This window comes from Aplysia californica, unplaced genomic scaffold (assembly GCF_000002075.1).
Source record: "Aplysia californica isolate F4 #8 unplaced genomic scaffold, AplCal3.0 scaffold00150, whole genome shotgun sequence".
Taxonomy (NCBI): Eukaryota; Metazoa; Mollusca; class Gastropoda; order Aplysiida; family Aplysiidae; genus Aplysia; species Aplysia californica.
The window spans coordinates 453,672-475,533 of NW_004797420.1; the positions used below are offsets into that span (position 1 = coordinate 453,672).

Sequence of the window (21,862 nt, forward strand, 5' to 3'; positions counted from 1 at the left end):
CCCACACAGTTAACCATCTTGTACACGTCACGTCTGCTGGAGGAATTCTACCCTGAGCACGTGATCCGACGAATGAAGCACAGTGAGGAGGACTTCTGGGAACAGCTGGACCTGGAATTCAGGGACTGGAGAGGTCTGTCAGGGTCACTGTAGCAGGGTTCTGGGGGGTAGGGGGTGTGGCGATGCTAGTGGTTTTGTTCTAACAGTGGAATTATGATGGTAGAGGTGGGTCATGATGATAATGGTATTGTTGCACTTGTGTTGTCATGGTGATAGTGGTGCAATGATGGTGATGTGGTGGTGGGAATAGTGGTGATGATGATGTGGGGATTCTGGTGATGGGGATGTGGTGGTGAGGATAGTGGTGATGTGGTGATGGTGATGGTGGGTATAGTGGTTATGTGGTGGGCATAATGGTGATGGTGATGTGATGGTAGTATGGTAGTGTGGTGGTGGTGATAGTGATGTGATGGTGGGAATAGTGGTGATGTGGTTGTGAGGATAGTGGTGCTGTGGTGATGGTGGCTAGGTGGTGGGGATAGTGGTGATGGTGATGTGATGATGATGTCAGGATGGTAGTGTGGTGGTTGGGATAGTGGTGATGGTGATGGTAGTGTGGTGGCAGGGATAGTGATGTGATGGGGATAGTGGTGATGGGGATGTGGTGGTGGGGATAGTGGTGATTATGACGTGGTAGGGACAGTCATATGCTGATGTTAATGGCTTTGTAATAGGGTTGAGGTGATACTGATGGTTGAGGGATAGCGGTGCGGTGGTTGTGGTTGTGATGGTTGCATGGTGATGGTGTTAGTGACCTGGTACCAACAGTGGTGTTATGATATTGGTATGTGGTGACACCGTGCTTGTGTTGTTGTGGCAGTAGTGATGTGGTGGTGAATGTGGTTGTTTGATGTGGATGTGATGGTAATGTGTTAGTGATAATGGTGTGGTGGAATAGAAGTGATGGTAACAACAGTGACTGTATCAGTAGTGGTGTAGATAATGATGTGATTGAGTTAGTAATATGGTGTGGCTCAACACCTTTTATGTCTATTCAAAAACACATTTGCTTGTGTTGATAATGATATGATTGAGTTAGTGATATGGTGGTTGATGGAGATGATGGTGGTGGTTCAAATTTCTTTTTTTTTTGGCTCAACGCCTTTTATGTGTATTTAAAAACACATTTAATTTGCTTGTGGGTTTTATGCAAAAACATTGATTGAAGGCACCAAAAAAATTGTAAATTTGCAGTTTCCAAGGACAATCAAGCTTTGGAAGTTACCAAACTGTGGCAGCTATTTTCTCACAAATTTTACCTCTGATACCATGTGGCCCCCACCTCCTTCAGTCACAAATAAAATGTCTCGACTTCTATTCAAATTAAACTGGTATTTTTTCCACTTAAAAGCAGACAAATAAACCTGCTTTTAGATGCCCAGAAACTGACGAACACCTGGTTTCACCGCCTCGTGACACAGTATATAAGAATTTTGAGGCTGTTGAAAGAAAAACTTAAAATGGTAAGTGGGTTTTTCAAAAATAGATTTATTTAGGTCATGTCTTCGTTCCCTAGCTGTTCTTGAAAACAACAATGAACTCTGGCTGTAGTGATAATGCTCTGAGGTCAAATAGCGTGAGTGAGTGCTTGTTTTATTACATCAATGGTATCTTTTTTCTGTAGGTTTTGCCATGAAGAAACTGAAGGAGATCTTTGCCCCGTCTTTCCTGGTGCCTTTGGAGGAGACCGACAACTCCTTCCAGCTTAAGGTGACACATACACACACAAACATACCCACGTGTGTGTGTGTGCATACACAAAAACACTCATGCACACACACCTCCTCCAACCGTACATTTTCCATGATTGTGATAATCGTTGCCATTGTGTTCATTTCTTCATGATAACTGTAGCATTACTAGCATCTGCGTTTGTCGCGGCCCGACCCGCGATTCGCGGAAGCGATTTTTGGCAAATTTTGGTCCGCGAATGGCGGCCGCGATTTTTGCATTAAAAAACACCCCCCCAAAAACACCGCTCGGGAATTTAAAAAATCGAAAAACAAACCACAGGGATTAAAAATCAAGAAACTAAAATGGAAAACATACAAAAACCCAAAAATAATGAAACCGAACCTCATTAACTTTACTTTTAGAAAGAAAAACTAGAAAGTTTACTTTCACTTCACTTCCTCTCTTTCTCACTTGTTGACACCACGTTGATTTGTTATTTTCATGGAAATTTCATGTGAAGAATAAGTACATTACGTACTATTTATGTATTGCTGTTTCCTTTTAATTTGTCTCTCTTTATTGTGTTTTGATTCTCCTTGTTATTGTTCTGACGTGTTCTTTTTTTCAGTTTTTGATGTTGCTTTTGGGGGGGGGGGGGGGGGTTGGTGTTGTTGTTTTTTTAAAGCATTTTTTACAGCGCTCGCAACTGCATAAGGTCATATTAGCACGCAGGACACGTTAAACTATTTCAGTCGGTAGGAAATTTTGAATTTTGCCTGGGTGGCGGCCGAAGCCTACTCTTATCGATTTTAGACCACCAAGGGATCTTGAATATGCGCAACTTGCACACGGGACCTCTAAGATTTTTCGCCCTTGTCCGAGAAGGCTATGTGTAGATCTTTCCTACAAGAAGATCAGGGGTGTGGCGGAAAGACAGTAGTAAGAAGGAGCCTAGGAGTAGCAGTAGAAAGGCTGCAAAAAAGAGTCAGGAGCCCAGAGGAGGGGGCAAAGGAGGTGAGAGGGTGGGGACAGGAAGAGGAGACGAAAGCAGACGACAGAACGATGCTAGAGAGCAGGAAAGGAGCTGAAAGGAGACAATTCTAGTGAAGAAATTTTTTTTGGTCGTTAGCCGGATTCGAAACCGGGACCTTTGAATGAGAGGCTAGCACCTTAGCCTCTAGGCCACGAGAGCCCCCGTTTCTTATGTTTATATAGCGTTTGTATAATATATAATTTGATGTTGTTCCCACCTTTTTTAAAAATACAAAAATGTGTTATGCTAGAGCGTGTCTCTACCAAAACGGAATACTGACACTGACAGGCCCATTGTGTGTGATTCCATAATTTACTTGTGAGTTTAACATGAAGTAATATCCTGTACTTTAAAAAAAAATTACACACGTTTAGGGTTAAATGCTAATCTTGGGATAGGTTAACACATATCTTTATTTGTCAATTTTTGTAGTTGTTTATGTGCTGTTCTAATTTTGATTTCATTCTGTTGTGGAAACTTTTTTTTTACGTTTTACATCCTATGTTGCTACAAATGATAATCTGGTTGCATAAAACAGAACACAAGAAATTCTGGTGCTTTAGATGAAGTTAACTCTATGAACATGCTATATAATATACATCGTCACAGAGAGTTGAAAGCTTGAAAATTAAAGACAACTTTTTTGGCAACTTTTGCCATTTTTGTGGCAGCTTTTGGCAACTTTTGGAGAAAAAAAAATGGCAACAAACGCAGATGCTAGGCATTAGCTCTTTATCTTCGTTGGGGTAAACTCACTATGCCAGGTCCCTTCTTTGGTACTAAATCTAAAAATGACAAAAACGTCATTAATGGGTCATTAAATCAGAACAAGTGAACCTATCTTGAAAGTTTTTCATCTAATGAATGAACTCCCGATATAAGAGACCAATTTTCCGCAATAACCAAAAAGAAATTTGATGTCAAAGTCGTCGTAAAGGAATAGGGCTCACCGGCACAAGGGTTCTGATCTCGAGCCACAGGGAGTGGCTTGCCGGAGATAAAGAGTTAACAACCATAGCAACAAATTAACAGCAGCATAAGGAATACAAGCAGAAAGCTTTATTTAGTTAATTTAGAGACCTCTTCAGAATTTTAAAAAAAATAATTCAGAATACTACATCATGCACTGTGAATTGGGACTCACAGCACAGTATCAATGTGTTGAATATGTAAAGCTGACAACATTAAGAAAATCCAGAAAGGCATTCTTCTCTACATATTTTGTTTGTCTGCTCGTCACAGGTGAATCATTTGAACGTAAAACGTTATGCTGACATGCTGGCCACAGCTGAGATCCATGATGACCTTGACCTTGTAGTGGAACTACACACCCCAGAGGGTAAGTCCAGGCTCAGTCCATTGTTCTTCTGTACTGGAGGCATTTTTTAAGGACATCCCTTTCAACATTGACTGGTCATAGGAGGTGCAGCCTTTCTATTCAAATGTCACCGGTATGTTACTGCTGGACTTAACTGTTTCAGAGTGTGGCTTTTGCAAGAATTAAAACCAAGACCTACCACTTATGAGTCTTGTATCATTACCACTTCTTCACAGGGACTCCCTGGCTGAGCCTTTAGTGGCAGAATTTTTTCTTTCGTTGGTTTTTTTTTTGGGGGGGGGAAGAAAGCCGATGGGGAGGAGAGGGACGAGCACCTCCAGAGATTTTGGGGTCATTTTCAGCCTCTGGTCTGAACATTTTGTTCCACTCTGTCATTTCCCAGCATTATAGTTTTTATTTGTCAGAATTCATGTTTACCCAGTGTTTTGACCAACCCGACATTTTCTATCACATTCTTATTTTTTAGCACTTGCCCAACAATTTGGATTTTTATACTGTTTTTTGGGGCAGTGCTACTGACTGAAGTGTCTTTAGGCCATTCCCAAAGGGGGGGACATTGACCTGTATTTATGCACAGTAGTATTGTAATTGTAAATGGGCTGATTGATTGATGTCATGCTCATGATTGTGTCTGAACTGCAACAGGGAACTGACTATCGTCATTTTGCCTCTACTTCTTTTGTATGTCTGTCTCACTCTTGTGACCCGCTATTTCCGGAGTGCCTTGATAGTCGAAGCAAACTTTGTGCTGTTGAAGCTAGAGAGGTGATACCCCCCGGGGCAGTGCCACTGACTGTAGTGTCTTTAGGCCATTTCCAAAGGGGGGACATTTCTCGTTCAAACATAGTAGAATTGTAAATGGGCTGACTCATGTCACGCTCATAACTGTGCCTGATCTACAACGGGGAACTGCTGCTTTTTCTTACCTGATCCTTACTATTGTCATTTTCCTCTACTTCTTTTGTATGTTTGTCACTCTCTTGTGACCTGCTATTTCCGGGGTCCCTTGATAGTCGAAGCTGACCTTGAGCTGTTGAAGCTAGAGAGGTGAGCAGTCTAAGTCTGATTCCTTGTAAAGACATCTCTGTTGACCCCTTGGCGCTCATATAACCTTATGCCGTTACGAGCGCGTAAAACCCTCTACTATAAAAAAAAAAAGAGAGGTGAACAGAGTAAGTCTGATTCCATGTAAGGACTTCTCTGGTGACATCCATCCCTTGGCGCTCTTATGGCCTTATGCAGTTGCGAGCGCCGTAAAACCTCTACTAAAACTAAAACTAAAAGTTTTTGGAATCTTCAAATTTGGTTTGCAGTCCTGTTTTTCAAAAGTTGCATGCGTTCTCAAAATGCAGACATTATTCAGGTTTCCTTTTCTTCAGCAATTTTTGCTTTGTTTAAACAGGTTTTGATTCATACATCCATCTGTTAACTCTATACCTTTCTTTCTTCTCCTTCCCTCCACACCGCCACCTACCATATCCACACATATGCAGGTGACATCAATGTGTCTGGTCCCTACCTGAATGTGACGTATTTTGACCCCAAGAAGAAACAGACAATGGGCAGTCTGCGACCTTTGCCCTCCAGGTAGGTCTTGGTGAAATGGATAGGAACATGTGAATATGAATTTGTGTGTATGTCAGTGAGTGTTTGTTGTTGGGTGTATGTGTTTTTGAATTTGTGTAAGTGTATATGGAGGGAGAGTGCAGAGGGGGGGGGGGGAAGAGAAAAACAACATGCATGTTTTTTTTTAAACAGTGTGTGTGTGTGTGTGTGTGTGTGTGTGTGTGTGTGTGTGTGTGTGTGTGTGTGTGTGTGTGTGTGTAATTACATGGATATTAGTTTGTGAGATTATAAATATGTATATTTTTGTCTGTGTCTTCTCTAGCTCATCATAAGTTTCTCTCATGCTTTCATACTCCCCATAGAGCTTATCTGTCATGCTGTATTATCCCGCCCCCCTTTTCCCCCCTTCCCCCTGCCCAGATGCGGTGGTGCTGACTGTATGGGTGGAAATGGGCGGGGCCGTGTGGAGCTGGACAAACTGGAAGTTCCTCTGCCCATCCCTCACCCGGCCGACATTGCCGTTGCCATCTACAACAGGTGAGTAGTACCAATCTCCCATCTACCATTGAGGTGAGGAGTATCGTTCTCCCATCTACCATAGAGGTGAGTAGTATCATTCTCCCATCTACCATAGAGGTGAGTAGTATCATTCTCCCATCTACCATTGAGGTGAGTAGTATCATTCTCCCATCTACCATAGAGGTGAGTAGTATCATTCTCCCATCTACCATAGAGGTGAGTAGTATCATTCTCCCATCTACCATAGAGGTGAGTAGTATCATTCTCCCATCTACCATAGAGGTGAGTAGTATCATTCTCCCATCTACCATAGAGGTGAGTAGTATCATTCTCCCATCTACCATAGAGGTGAGTAGTATCATTCTCCCATCTACCATAGAGGTAAATAGTATCATTGTCCTATCTACCATAGAGGTGAATAGTATCATTCTCCCTTCTACCCTAGGTGAGTAGTATCATTGTCCTATCTACCATAGATGAGCAGTATTTTTCTCCTCACGCAGCTCCGAGTGGACAGCAAGATAATATAAATAATCCATCAAGCCTCCGAAATTTACTGTAACTTGCCCACTGATGATCGAGGTCACTTCAGTTTTCAGGTATAGGGGTTTCTTTATCTTCTTCAAATGTCGTCCTTTTGTATTGTCACGATAGCTATTTTTAAGAACTGAAATTTCTTCAAGCTAAATTTGCTTAATGGAATTCTGTGACGTAGGATTTTCTAGCGGCTTTGAGAAAAATATGTACCAAGTTGGAACACATTTTAGACCAGATTTATAGTATTTGAAGAAAATTCAAAACATTCTTTAAAAATACAATTTAAAAAAAACTAAAGTTGTTCCCGCATTCAATCCAGACATTGGAGATTGCCTTGTTAGTGAGACAACTTCCTGGGCCTTCGGCATATTGTGGTAGGTGGCCAGTTCCTTTCCACGCCGCCTTTACTTCCCCAACTTGAAGTCAGGAACCCATTACTGCTGGGTGGGCAGGAGGGGGTGAAAAAAATTTGTGTCCGAACCGAGGCTCGAACTTTCCGCTTCGGAAACGAGCGCACTAACCACTCCGTCACCACACCCTCAAATACAATTAAGCTACCATTATTGTTGCTTTCTCGGCAAAGAGGTGAAGATCGTATTATTGTGAATAATGGACAGCTGTAATCCAAACAGGTATTTTTATAACAATTTCCATCTTTATGTGGCATATTTTTACTTGCCACATGCCATCTCTTTACATCAATACTGATAGTCCTTTTATAAAAACTGATATTGCTTCAAGCCTAAATGGTTTAGTGACATTCTGTGTTGTACAATTTTTAAGATTGCTCTGAAGAATATGTCAATCAAGTTTGAATGCATGTAGAGCAGAATGCTATATTTTATAGTAAAATTAAAATGTTAAAAAAAAATGAAAGTTGATACACCTTATTGTCAATCCAAACCTTTGTAAAAAAGATAACTAAATGGGAAACCAAGAAGATTTTTATTTACTTAACGTTTTAGATATTTCAAATCGGTATGTCCTGAAGTTTCAGTGACCATATATACGGGTGGTTGGAGGGTGCCACTGGTAGGTCGTACTTCTTTACTTTCCCTCTGTTTTCTGTCCGTCTGTCTTACTTTTTTCCAACACTAAGTAATCATTATTATGTCAATGTGCTTCTCTTTACTCAAACAAACAAACAAAGGGGCTCTCATGGTTGAAAGGTTAAGGTGTTTGCCTGTCATTCAACAGGTCCTGGTTCGAATCCGGACAGCGCCAGAAAAATTTTCTTATCTAAAATTTTCTCCTTTCAACTCTTTTCCTGCTCTCTAACAATGTTCTGTCGTCTGCTTTCGTCTCCACTTTCTGCACCCACCCCTCAGCTCCTTTGCCCCCTCCTCTGGGCTCCTGACTCTTTCTGCAGCCTTTTTACTGCTACTCCTTGACTCCTTCTTACTGCTGTCTTTCAGCCACTGGGGCCGGTATCTTACACCTAGCCTTCTCAGGTAAGGGCAAAAAATCTGGGAGGTCCCAAGGGCAAAAAATCTGGGAGGTCCCACGTGCAAGTTGCACGCGTTAAAGATCCCTTAGTGGTCCAAAATCGATAAGAGTAGGTTTCGGCCTCCACCCGCGCAAAATTTGAACATTTCCAACCAACTGAAAATGGTTAATGTGTTCCGTGGGCTCATATGTCCTATTGCAGTTGCAAGCACCGTAAAACATGTACCAAAAAAATCCCAAAAAGCGAACAAACAAATGACTATGTACAGCTTTCCATTGTATGTTCAATATTTTGGAAGATTTTTTACACAGGTTTTTGAAAATTTCAAAGGACACAGTTGCAGATGCCTTCACTTTATTTATGGTTTGTATGTTTTCAGGGAAAATGACCAGGACCCCATTGACCTGAATGACCGAAGCTGCCAGCGTGTGGTGCGCGCCACCAAAGAGGTACCTTATATAGATCTGACAGAACTCAGTAGCATAGAGCCCTCCCACACGGAGGTGAGCACACCGGACAATGGCACTACAGAGTCGGTGACTGTCACATCACACCTCGCTATGCAAGAACGTTCCTTCTCTGATGACATTGTGAGTAGACACTGTGCTACCACCTCTGCTCAAGGTCAAGGGTCGACGCCCGCTTCAGAGCAGAGTGAGACTCCGTTCCCCGACTGTGACAGTACAGAGTTTGCAGAGCAGGAGGGGGAGCTTGTTTATTATGAGGTGGAGAAAGACACGAGTTGTGTCATCAATATGGCTGACCACAGCACACAGGGCGTGTCAGAAAAACACTGACACCTTCCTCGCTTCTCAGAGGCAGCCCGATAGGGAAAGGAGATAACCACTTGTGATGACTCATGCCACAAGTGAAAATAAGGCATGAGTCACTGCCATTAGCTGAAAGAAAACCAAAACAACAACACAACAACACAAAATTAAGAGCAATAGTAACGTCAGCAATAACAACAACAGTCACAACAGTAGCAGCAACTACTCAGAGGAAGGCTGCTTTTCTCATCATTTATATTTCCTCAGGGCTAGAAATATACACCATAAAACACCTTCAGCTAACTGATTTCATTTGAAATTTCACTTGCTTCAGAAAATGTAGCAGCTGCAATATCAGTTATGTTGGAGTATTTTTGCTTGGCTTCATGGCTTCATGGCTCTCATGCCCACCTCCTGTCCTCCTTTCCCCCCAGTTGTCTTATGTGTTTACCTGATGTGTGAAATCTTAGGTTAGAACTAACGAAAGTTTCAAAGATATTACTTGCCATAAAACTGAAGATGCAAACCTGACAGTACCATTATATAGGACTTTGGGACCCTGTTTCACTTTGTACTGATTTTGTTGCCCTTGGTGAACAGAGGAAATGATTGGTCAAAACCTGACATCTGCTCAGAGGCTGTGTTTATTTCAGTCTCCAATTCCACTAACAGTTCTTGCATATATTTTATATCATGAAATGTATTACACTGTGGGGAAAAAATTCCCTACCTCCTCAAGCTCATGTCATAGCATTCAAAAGGGAAATTTGTCCCCCAAAACATTTTGTACCATACCACAACTTCTTTCTCAAATGTGTGAAAAAGTTGTTATGTTTTATGTCTTAAGTCAAAGAAGAATATCTACATCTAAGTACTTGGGTGTGTTCTATGATTTACCTAAATGTATTCCAGAGTCCAATTTGGGAGTGTATTCTGTATCTTGCTTCAAAGAAAAATGGTCTTTTTTTTCCAAAGAATGGTTTGTATTATACTGTCCCGTTTTCATATATATAAAGTTTTTACCCTGAAAGGTTTTTTATCATTCAGTTCCATGTACCATTTAAGCTTGCAGTTTTACAAAATTAAAGGTTTTACACTTTATATTAGTGTACTGGATGTGTTACCACTTTGAAACAGGTTGAAACTCCTGTCTAACCCTTTTCTCCCACTCTGATCTTCATTCTCACCCTCACTGGCAACCCTTTTTTTCATTTCCACCTGTTTCTGTCACTCATGCCCTCACAATCCTACCCTCCCCTTTCCACCTCATGTTAAATGTTAGATATGAACTACAGTCTGAAATTTAGCTTTTGTCTCTTAATTCGTTATGATGACGACATACCCTTTTTGACTTTCTGCTGTAAGCACTCGAAGCACTTAATGGAACTTTTACAGTTAGTGTATGAAAATGTTCTTCTCTTTTCATTAGAGACCTTTTTTTTCAGATGTGAGAAAGAGTTCTAATGTTTTATGTCCTAAGTCATAAATTTAAATACTTGAGCGTGTTCTGTAATTTACATCAGTGAACTCCAGAGTCTAATTTGGGAGTGTGTTCTGTATGCTACTCCAGAGAATTTGTTGTGCTTTCACATCTTGAAATGGTTTTGTACTTTGTTTTTACACTTGAAGGTGTTCTTCTCAATTTTTATGGAGAAAAAAAATGTATAGATTTACAACTAAATCTTAGTCAATATTTTACCTTGAAAACCTTTGTCCTATATTCTTTCAGAAAATTTTACTTTTATGATCATCGAATGCACTTAATAGTGTTGGTCACTGCATCAAGGCTGTGCCGTCTGCTTCACCAAATCAGCTCCAAGGGCTTCCACTGCCTCTATGTTACTGTCATGCTGTCAGTGCTAACCATTTTACCATCAGTGTCATCTGTCAGTCTTGACTGCCAGTGCCATTGTTGACCGTCATACTGTGCCGTCATTCTTGGCAGTCATGCCATCGACAAACTTTTGGCTCATGCCGTTGTTGTCATGTTAGCGAATCATTTTCATTGTTATTTTCGCTTCAGATCCCTCTGTGCCTGGTGATTGTTTGGCTGGTTGTGACCTTTACCTTTACTTTTTGACAGATGACGTTTGACATACAGTTCCCCTGTCTGTTTTTTATTTTGCTCTTGAGATTTGACATTTAATCTGAAGCTTTGCTATTCACTGCTCCAATGCTCCGCTGTGTCCTTATACTGATCACAACTGTTCATGTTCATCTATACAAAAACACAGAGGAATTGAGATGGGAGGTACATACTGGCATCTGTAGTGTAATTTTTTATTGTGTAGTAGATATCATTGGTGTAATTCTTGTTTGAGTGGTTGTTGGCATCTGTGGTGTAATTCTTGGTTGTGTAGTTAGCACTATGGTGTAATGGTTTGATTCTTCACTGTTGACTGAGGAGAACTGCTGTAGGGGTATGCTGATTCTTTTCATCTTTTCATATATGGAGACGTGTATCTGAGAAATGTTTTCAAACTGCCCCCAACCCCCATCCCAATCCTCAAACCTCCAAACCAGCAAAATACCATGAGCCCAAAATAATGACTTTTCTCTTCCCTAAGCTTGTGATGTGGACATGTGTATGAAATCTGTGTGACCCCAGATCCTTGATGGTTTATGCGTTACAAAAATGCACACACTCTAATGATGGTAGTAAAAGGGCACCACTGGGAGGTCCTACTACTTTCCTATCTTTGTGGAGTTGCCAGTGGTCTGTCTTGTTTTGTGCAGCACAGAATGGCAGTTTTTGTGTGGATACTTTTGTTTTCTAACTCAAAACCCATACTCACATATATCATCACCCTTGTCTCTCTTATGCTGGTAGTTTCCCGTACGTTTTGTACATTTGACGTAGTTTTCTACAAGCCCCATGTATTAACACTTTGAACTGAATACAGTGGAAACCTGATATAACAGGGTGGGTGGTTGGCGGGTGCTCTGGTGCGATTTGCTTCTTCTTTTCTATCAAATGTCTATCGTCTTTATCTCCCCTCCTTCTTTTTTTGTGTTTGTTACTCTCTTGTAACATCTCTAATCTTCAGCGCTTATATGACCTTATTGTGTTGCAAGTGCCGTAAAACATTTACTAAAACTAAAAAACTGATATAACAGGGATGGTGGGACCAGAGAAAAAGTCCTCTTATATCAGATCCCTGTTAAATAAAAAATGCAAGGGAAGTAAGCATTTGTGGACTAATCCAGCTGTATTTATTCAAGGGTAGTTTCCTTTGCCACAAGTGCCCATGGCCATGTGGCAGGCCTGCGCATGACACATTACGCGTGTGTGTAGCTAGGCTTAGGGCTAGATCGAAGTCTGCTGCACACCGCAGCCCTCTCTCGCTTCACCCGCTGCGTGTGCTTGCAGTGGCGTGGCTTGTGTGGGCTTGCTCCATCACTGCGCTACTCTCTCTCTCCCTCTCTGTCTCTTCTGTCACTATCTCTCTCTCTCTCTCTCTCTCTCTCTCTCGCCTTTGTCCTTGCTATATCCGATTGGGCTCCGATGAGGCCCTGTAATTGCCGATAATTTTAATAGACAAAGACTAGGAAAAAACAGTGAATTAAAAAATCCCTGTTATTACCGGATCCCTGTTATTACCTGGCCTGTCGTTATATATGTGGTTTTCACTGTATGTCTCTTCTGTTTTGCCAGTCTCAGACACTTTTCAAATCTTAATTTGTTTCTTCAGTTCTTCAAATGCTACACACAGCACACAACTAAATTTGTCTCAACACTCCTTAAATGCTACATGTTACAGACAACTGAATATGTCAAAAACGTCAATACCGCACACTTCATGCCTGTCTTTCTCTTGTTTCTGTTGATCTATTGTAATTGTTCCCAGCACTAAGTAACTGTTATCTTGTCAATGCAGTTCATCTTAACTCAAACTTAACTCAGTTCACTCACTGTAAGAGAAGCATACCCCATGCTGTGCTAATTGATGACTCTAACCCGCATCCATCTTGGCAGGCTGTGAGCAGTGCCTCCGCCCCCAAGGACTCGCCGTTGAAGCGTCGTGTTCGGGTAAAGGATTCTTGATATAATTTCTTCTAGTCACTGCTTGTGTTTCTCCCACTCATAACCCAAACCCTCAAACTTTCGTCTGCAGGGATGTAAATCCTCAGTCAGTAATGAAATCCGTCCTTTTCAGTTGAACTATTTTGCTTAGATATCTTAGCTTGAACGTCATTTCAAATAATGGGCCTTGAGGAAAGCATGACATGGGTTGTAGCAGTACTTTTTTTATTGTTTGGACATGGCTATAATTTACATCCCTGTGTCTGTTTTTTATTTTGCCTTGTTACTACATTCACTGCAAGTTTCTTGTCCAGACAACTTCGCACCTAAGATGAAGTGCGTTAGTCACTTTTTCACTTCTCAACAAATAAGCTTTCTTTTTCAGTAACTGCTGTTCAAACTTTGCTTTGAATAACTATGAACTTGAAAAATATGGCACCAATATCTTGGGTTGTTGGGATTTTTATCATTGCTTTTTGTATGAAAGTGTAATTACAAATTGTTCATGAAATTTTTGCACTTGCTTGTAACAATTTTGCAATGTGAGATTTTTGTGAAAGCTTTCTTGTTGAACGGCCATATTTTTGACTGATATGCTCATGTATTGAAGGTTGTGAGACAAACCCACGGCAGACATTATTCTACCAAAATGTATTTATAGACTGCTTGCCACTTATGCAGGCATGTTTCTATCAACATGTGTATGCCCGCAGTCATTATATTCTATGAAGTATGTATGATATGATGCTTGATTGCAACACCAATGAATTAATGAATGATGGCTGTCAGGGCTTTGAAATTTGCATGGCCATGTGGTGGTAGATATAAGCCTTAAATCAGAATAACATTAATCTCAACACTTTTGTTTTTCTCTTTAATCTCATTATTTGTTGAGAGAGTTCTATTATTAACAGCTGTTACTGCCCTTATTTTATTTTTTTTTCACCATCGGGGTTAGAATAGAATTTGAAATGGGAAAAATTTTTGACAAGATTCGAAAGAGGAAAGGGATGGATCAAATTGGGAAGGGTAGTAAGGTGTCTAGCCATGATGATCATCAATGTAATACAATCACAGATAACTTACCTTCTAACTTGTTAGCTTCTCTTTTATGTAACTTCTTTTTTCCCTTTTTGTTTTTTGTTTCTCTCTTTGTCCGTGCACTCTTTGTGTTGAGACATTTTCTAATTAACCATGAAAGAAGGCTTTCATTTATATAAATGGTTATTTGTACACTAGTGTCTGTGATGTAATGGATATCTTTACCATCGCTCACAGTAAGATGTGAGTTTGATTCCTTCCTTCGGTATTTATTTTATCCGGTATCTTCAACTGTGTGCTGGGATGCTGTATCCCTCTCAGCCTAGGCGAGTGTGGTTTTACTAACAGGGTCGAAGAAGCCTGCCTTCTAATCAGTCTAAATTATTTTGCATAGCACTTGAAGTCACTAATAATCATAATTACAATCTTTGTAGGGGGCTCTCGTGGCCTAGAGGTTAAGGTGTTGGCCTCTCATTCAAAGGTCCCGGGTTCGAATCCGGGTAGCGACCGAAAAATTTTTCTTCTCTGAAAATTGTCTCCTTTCACCTCCTTTCCTGCTCTCTAGCAATGTTTTGTTGTCTGCTTTCATTTCCACTTTCTGCCCCCACCCCCTCACCTCCTTTGCCCCCTCCTCTGGGCTCCTGACTCTTTCTGCAGCCTTTCTACTGCTACTCCTTGGCTCCTCCTTACTGCTGTCTTTCTGCCACACCCCTGGTCTTCTGGTAGGAAAGATCTACACCTAGCCTTCTCGGATGAGGACGAAAAATCTCGGAGGGCCCGTGTGCAAGTTGCGCACGTTAAAGATCCCTTGGTGGTCTAAAATTGATAAGAGTAGGCTTTGGCCGCCACCCGCGCAAAATTCTAAAACTTCCAACCAACTGAAAATATTAAGTGTGTCCCGCGCGCTCATATGACTTTATGCAGTTGTGAGCGCCGTAAAACACTTTACAAAAACAAACAAAAAACAATCATTGTAGTGAGACCATCTCTGATTAAACCATTAGAATAGGAAACACGTCATTTTTATACCCAGAAATTAACCTTGGTCGTCAGATTGTCAGTGTCACTGGATATGGTGTTAAAAGAAGGGAAGGCTAAATGTCAAAAGTTGACAAATAATGTTGAAAATTGTTGGTGCTCACTTAGATCTTTTTATTCAGTTCTCATATACTCAGTGTGTTTCCTTTTATGTTCACTTTACTTTTCCATTTTCTGTAACTTATTTTCTCCCTTTGCAAGTCCAATATTGAGCAGTGTTCCCATTCTTTTTGTTTTTGTATTGTGGACAACTTCATCTTTATTTGACTTGGTCAAATCAGGGCAGTCAGATTTAATTGGGGAAATAATGAGATTCATTAAATTTTAGAAGCAACTTCTTTTGTCTATTGACAGTTTGGGTGCAATCATGTACATTTTAAGCCAATGAGAATGCTGAATACAAAGTAGCTAAGAGAATTCTCAAGATGTGTGATTCTCTTTATATTATATAGAGGGAACTTGTATGATGAATAAGAAATCCTGTTCCTTGGGTTGAGTCATTTCCTATCAAGTTGGCAATGCTTTTCAAGCTGGGTCATTCAGCCTGTGCTTCAGAATATCATATCAGCACTTTCAGCACTTTGTACATAGTAGCCAATCTAGATGGGACCCGCCTTATACTCCCTTCTTCTCCTTGACAAGCTGCACTTCAGCTACTACTAGATTCACTAGATGCGTATGTAACGTTTTATCCCCTGATATTTTTAACCATTATGTTTTGTTACTTGTGGAGAAATCATCAGGAATAGCCTGTTATTCTCCTTTGTCACCCAAGTGGTTGCATTGGCTGAATATTCTGGACTGATTTTATGGCTAAAAGTAAACGCATCCTGATGATTTCTACTAGATCTATAACTTTCTGCTTGAATGAAGAATACTAAGTTTATGTAAACTGTCTAGTTTGATTGATGATATAGTCTTAAATTTGGCATACATGGAAATACTCTAATTACCGAATGATTTTGTTAGTAGATCAGTGGAGGAAATGATTAAAAGATAACATTACTGTAATGATAGCATGCTTGTTCTTGAGTAGATCGTTGAGGAAAAAGAAGGCTGCTCTTTTTATCTTAACAATAAAACACTCGGACCAGAAGAGCTGGCTTTTAAAAAGGCCAATTTTGAATTCAATTTTGCTGAAAGAAAGTGTATATAAATAAAATGTATATATCAGAGGTTTGAATTTGAACAAAGGTGCTGTGTAGTAAATGTATTTGACTCTTCATGAAGGACTGGCAGTTGTAGTGCACATACTCTATCTACATTAAGATAAAGTAAGTCATCATAAAATTGAAAGACAATACAGTATCTGACATTTTGATTTTGAAGTGTGATTGTTTCACAGGGTATTATTGCAACCCTGGTTGTTTTTATCCTTTCTGCATGAGTTTTTTAATGGTTAATTGACAAAGTCATCAGGCCATATGTTTTTATGATGTGTTTACTGACGTGATTTCTTTTGCCGTGTTTTAATTAGACTAATTTATTTCGGTGTGGAGTGCGTGATAGCAACAGGGTTGTTGGCTCAGAATATTAAATTCCATTACATATTTTGTGATCTATTAATAAGCTTTTATTTTTCTTTCTTTTAATCGTTTTGATTGATTTTGTAATAATATGTGCCCCAAGCGCAGTGGCAAACTGAAGTTGATATTGCTTTTATGATTTAATTGATTTGCTTCAACTTATTTGTTTTGCTGCTATGCTCACTGCCCCTGATACTAGGGCATCTTGAGCCAAGAGTGTCTTTATCCATGTGGACCCAAGCGTCCTCTCTTGTGAGCATGCATGGGTTTGAAAATGCTGTAAGATTATGGGTTCCTTCTCTGTCTGCTTTGATTTTAGTTCTTCTGAGGATGGTTGGAAGGTGCCTCTGGAACATCCAAATTCTTTTCTGTAGCTTTGTTGTTTCTGTCTGTTAGATTTACCTTTATAACAGTACTAAATGACTTTTTACATGATGTGCAATCAAACAAGTAAGACTTTTTCACCCTACATTTTGTGATTATTGTTTAGAAATATTTGTTCAGGGGATATATATAATATACTCAGCTCAAATGTTTGTCAGATCACAAGAGTGCTTGAAGTAAGCTGGACAATGTCTGAATATTGAACAGTGATACTGGCAACAATTAGCAGCAACGGCTGGAAATAAATATTTTGTTATATTTGTTCTGTATACGTACATGATATGTATGTGTATGCGTGTCTACTTGTGTAAGTGTGTGTGTGTGTTTGCGTGAATACATGTGTGCGTGCATGTGTACATGCATGTGCGCATGCATACACGCTAACACATATGATTTTATGTATTTTTCTTGAGACCCGGGAAGGTACATCATGTACGTAACAGGAGCACTGGAAAAATGATGAATTTCCTAAACCAGTACCAGAAAAGCTATTGTGCACAATTTTTGTTCTGAAAACAGAACATAATGTATTGGGGGAAAAAAAACTTACTTTCTTTACCAATGTGGTGACTTCATATCAAATACAACTTGGTGTAGTCAGCTGTTTCTGAATGGAAGTTGACATTATAAATGGATTTACATTAAGCCTAATGCTGTAAATTAGCTGCACAGTATAATCTGCAACAAGAGGAAAGAATTAAATTCATGTATTCCATGCTCTAGTCCCCAATTTTACAGCATTTTCAGTTTTGTCCAGCACCTTCATTAGTTTGGTGTTTTCAATACGAGATGAGATTGTTGCAGAAAGTGCCATTTATTTGCGTGTTCATGTGACGTCCTGAAAGGATGTCCCTCATGGAATGTCCCTCATAGAGCATGTGATGCCCTGAAAGGATGTCCCTTATGGAATGTCCCTCGTAGAGCATATCTCAGAGAATGTTCCTGATTAAATGTCCCTTGTCTAGTATCCCTGAAGGAATGTCCCTCATAAAATGTCCATCACTGATTATCGGCGAAGGAATATCATGATGCCTGCTCTGATATTGTACCCACATGTAGGAATTGTTGTTCTGTTTGTTTTGTTGTGTGAGAATCTAGCAATAGCAGACAAGTTTCCCATAACTTCTCCAGCCTGCCCACATGTTTCTTGAACCGAAGTTAGGTTCTTCATCTGCAGCAGAACATAAAGGTATGGATGAGGAGGAAATCTCGTGGGTGTGGTCCCTCGTGGTCAGTGCTGATGAAAATAGATGAGATAAGCCAGTGGTCGTATTTTGACAATTGTAGCCCTACGTCATGGACTTAAGTAAGGTTAATCAGTATTCTGTTCTCGCCCATTAGGTTGCAGACAGAAAGAAAGACGAGTAGTGGTCCTAGTCCTAGGAATGCTCTCCTGGAATGACCATCATGCTGAACTTTGATGCAGGAATAACTGGACTGGTCTACTTTCTGTCATGGAATTTCCTTGACATACATGTATAACTACATGTTCTTTCTTTTGCTTGTGTTCTTGGATTTTCTGATTTAATGTTTTAATGGGAATTTTGTATTTTCCCTGCTTTTTATTTCTTGCTTGCTTTTTGTCAACATCTTTGTGGATGTGACCTAGCTTTGGTAGGTGAAAGAGACTTTTCTACACAAGTCCAAATGGGATTCTTCTATCAGTATTATAATTGTCTCATTTATTACTGATGTGGTAGCTTTTTTTCTGCAATATTATGTATCATTTTTTCCTTTTTAAAGCTGATATAGTTTTGCTTTGTATTTCGTTTTATATCCACTGCATCCAACAGCGAGTCAGAGACTTGCTCAAAGAGTGTATGGCTTCTCATACACCATATTTGGAAACGTTTTTTGGGATATCATAAAGTCTGACTTTGGTTTTTTTCATTCTTCTGATTTTGCCGAAACAATGTCGAAAGAAGGTCAAAGTCACGTCCATACACTATTTTTTTTTTTTTTTTACAGAATGTCACTTGTCTTGCGGTTTCAATAAATCCATTTTCCAATAATGTTTACAGTCCACAGAAAGATCCTTTTTTGAATCTCGTTGTGGATGTTATGTATTTTCCTTTTTTAAAGTTTTAACTATTTATCTGAGTTGGGGGGGTTTTCTTGGGTTTTTTTTGTTTGTTTATTGTTGTTGTTGTTGTTTTTGGTTGTTGTTTTTTTTTGGGGGGGGGGCTTTACTATTGTTAATCCTTGTTTTTGCCATTATTTTTTTTACAATCTGCTTTCTAATACTGTCTTGATCTTATTTGGAAATCTTATTCTAAAAGTCAACAATGAAACAGGGTATCAATTAATGTTATGCTAAGGTCTTGTCTCGTGTCCTTTTCATGGTAATATTTAGCAATATATTATATTTTGGCTGTTCTTACCAGGGTGTTGCAAGAGGTTTGTTTGTCTTTTGTTCTGACTTCTCTTTCTGGGGGTTTTCTTTGTTTTTTTATTCTTTAACCATGGCCAGAGTTTGTGTGTACTTTGTGGCTTTAATCATTTTACTGATTGCTAAAGTCATAATAATTTTGTATGACGTCATGTACGGGATCATACTGTCAAGTCCACAAAGTGCCCTTGATGATATTATATATATATATATATATTATATCTTCTTCTTCTTTTCTGTCTCTTTCTTTCTTTCTCTCTCTCTCTCACTCTCTCTCTCATTTACTGTCTCTTCTTTCTTTGATGCTCTTGCTCTTTCTCTCTCTCTCTCTTTCTCTCTCTCTCTCTCTCTCTCTCTCTCTCTCTCTCTCTCTCTCTCTCTCTCTCTCTCTCTCTCTCACACACACAAACACACACACACACGCACACACACATGCACAACACACACAACACACATAAGCACTCACACATTACATATGCATACATACAAACTCCGTTTTTGCCCAGTCCTCCACAATGTTAGTCTTCTACATAGATCTTTTAGTTTGTACTTTACTGCAATAAAGTAGTAAAGTAAGCGTGACTTGCATGCATGTACATGTATGTTCATGTAGTTATATTCTCAGTTCTATCTCTCTTTAATATTTTTTTACTTTCACACAAGCTTGTCTAGCTTTTATTTTGCACAATCTTGCTACGGGAGTGTTAGAAAAAGTGCTAATATTTCCACAAGAAAAGCTACTTAAGTAATCATCATTGGACAAGTTCCATTGCTTGTTCCACTGCCCCTTTTGGGTGGTAAACCTACATTAATACATAATGCATTGGAAGAATATTTAGATTTTAGTGTCACTGGAGATTTTATATGACATCTTGTGATTTAGTCGAAATAAGGTGGAGATTTTGATTTATAATTACAGCCCTATAGGTCCTGGACTGAATGATCATTTTGTCTCTGCCATTTACCTGTGTGGGTTTGTTTTTGTTGGCTCCAAATGAAAAGGTCTTGTTGGGATAGACCTTTGACACCAATTTATGCACTTAATCAATAAAACTTAGCTTTGCTTCTGATGAAGTCTTAATTTTTTCTTTTGGTCTTGTTGTAATGTTGTGGTCATTGATGGTGGATTGTGGATATACATGTATTTGTAATTACGATTCTATGGTGATTATAATGATGATAATCTCCTTGGTGAAAATTGTGATGATGATGATGATGATGATAATGATGATGGTGAAAGTGCAAGATTAGGAAGCACAGTTATAAAATGAAATACCACAAATAACAAAATTTACAAAGATGCCTGCAATTGGGACTTACCCAGGACATCAGCTGAGATCAAGGAAGGCCTATCGGGGAATAAACCGGGGAATACTGCAGGTCATGGAATAGAGAAGTCAAAATAATGGAGAAAAGAAAGACTAGAAAGAGAAGCAAGGAAGCAAGGTTCTCAACAGAAAGAAAGCAAACGAAGCCATGGAAGACCAGAGCGGAGGCACATGGGAGGTAGCTGTTGACTTAAAGTTAAAGGGCTTCGAGAGATTCTTTCCCATCCCAACAACAAAAAAGCCAGACCTGGTGTTATGGGAGGAAAAAGAGAAAGAGGTGCACCTGGAGGAGCTCACGGTGCTTCACGAAGACAACATCAACGCTGCACATGAGCGGAAAAAAACGTGATATCATGAGGCGTTTGTCGAAAAATGTGAGGCAACTCTTGCTTTCCGGTTGAGGTTGGATGCAGAGGTTCCGTAGCAACTGGCATCCGAAAGTGGATGAGGGTGGCAGGACTTACTGCAAAGAAAAGTTACGAACTCAAAAATTCCCTTCAGGGGACAGTAGAGAAAGCCAGTCACTGGATCTGGTTGAAGCGAGAGCAAGGAGTTAAACTCCTTGAGAGAGAGGCGCAGGCTGGAATGAATCCTACGAGTTTGCAGCAGAGGAAAACAGTCGGAATAGCAAGGAGACCTCACATCGGCGAGGGGTCTCGGTATGTCAGAAAGCTGTAGTTGCAGAGAGGAAGAGCCCGAAACAGCGACGCATTCTCTCCTGATGATCTCCACGCAAGAGTCCGAGATACGGAGCTTTCAGCTGTGAACAGTGCATATGGCTGTTTTAGACTACGATACGCCTACGTACATGATAATATTGATAGCATGCAGATGCAATGTAATGAATCACACTTCTACTATAAAGTACATGTAGGCCTAGGCCTATATATAAAGTGTAATCCTTGCCTTGCACTCGCTACAACCAACTTTTTTTTTTCGTACACTTGAGTCAAATACATGTACGTCACTAACACTAACACATCTCTGCAGGACATGAAATGTTTACAGTTACATTACAATTACAGTTACACAATCATTTGTTCTGTTGAGCGGGAACACTAGGCCTACATTGTCACTGAAACACCGCCTGGTTATGTACAACTTTATTTTGGTCTGAAAAGGGTAGGAACTAACCGGACATGACACTTGACACTTCCGAACTCTCCCGTGTCCTGGTAGATCTTCCT

General features: G+C 39.9%; 1 protein-coding gene across 2 annotated transcripts in view; it reads left to right on the forward strand.

Annotated features, from left to right (window-relative positions):
• The window catches only part of LOC101859401, a 116,817-nt gene extending 97,794 nt beyond the window's left edge, over nt 1–19,023 (forward strand). For both annotated transcript variants that reach the window (XM_005097234.3, XM_005097235.3), the window contains exons 28-35: nt 10–133; nt 1,685–1,770; nt 4,010–4,106; nt 5,600–5,693; nt 6,093–6,209; nt 8,555–8,624; nt 12,922–12,975; nt 18,300–19,023. In XM_005097234.3, the coding sequence (XP_005097291.1) occupies nt 10–133; nt 1,685–1,770; nt 4,010–4,106; nt 5,600–5,693; nt 6,093–6,209; nt 8,555–8,624; nt 12,922–12,975; nt 18,300–18,326 (669 nt within the window). In that variant the 3' untranslated portion in view covers nt 18,327–19,023. The remainder of the gene's footprint in view (nt 1–9; nt 134–1,684; nt 1,771–4,009; nt 4,107–5,599; nt 5,694–6,092; nt 6,210–8,554; nt 8,625–12,921; nt 12,976–18,299) is intronic.
• The last annotated feature ends 2,839 nt before the right edge of the window (nt 19,024–21,862 follow it).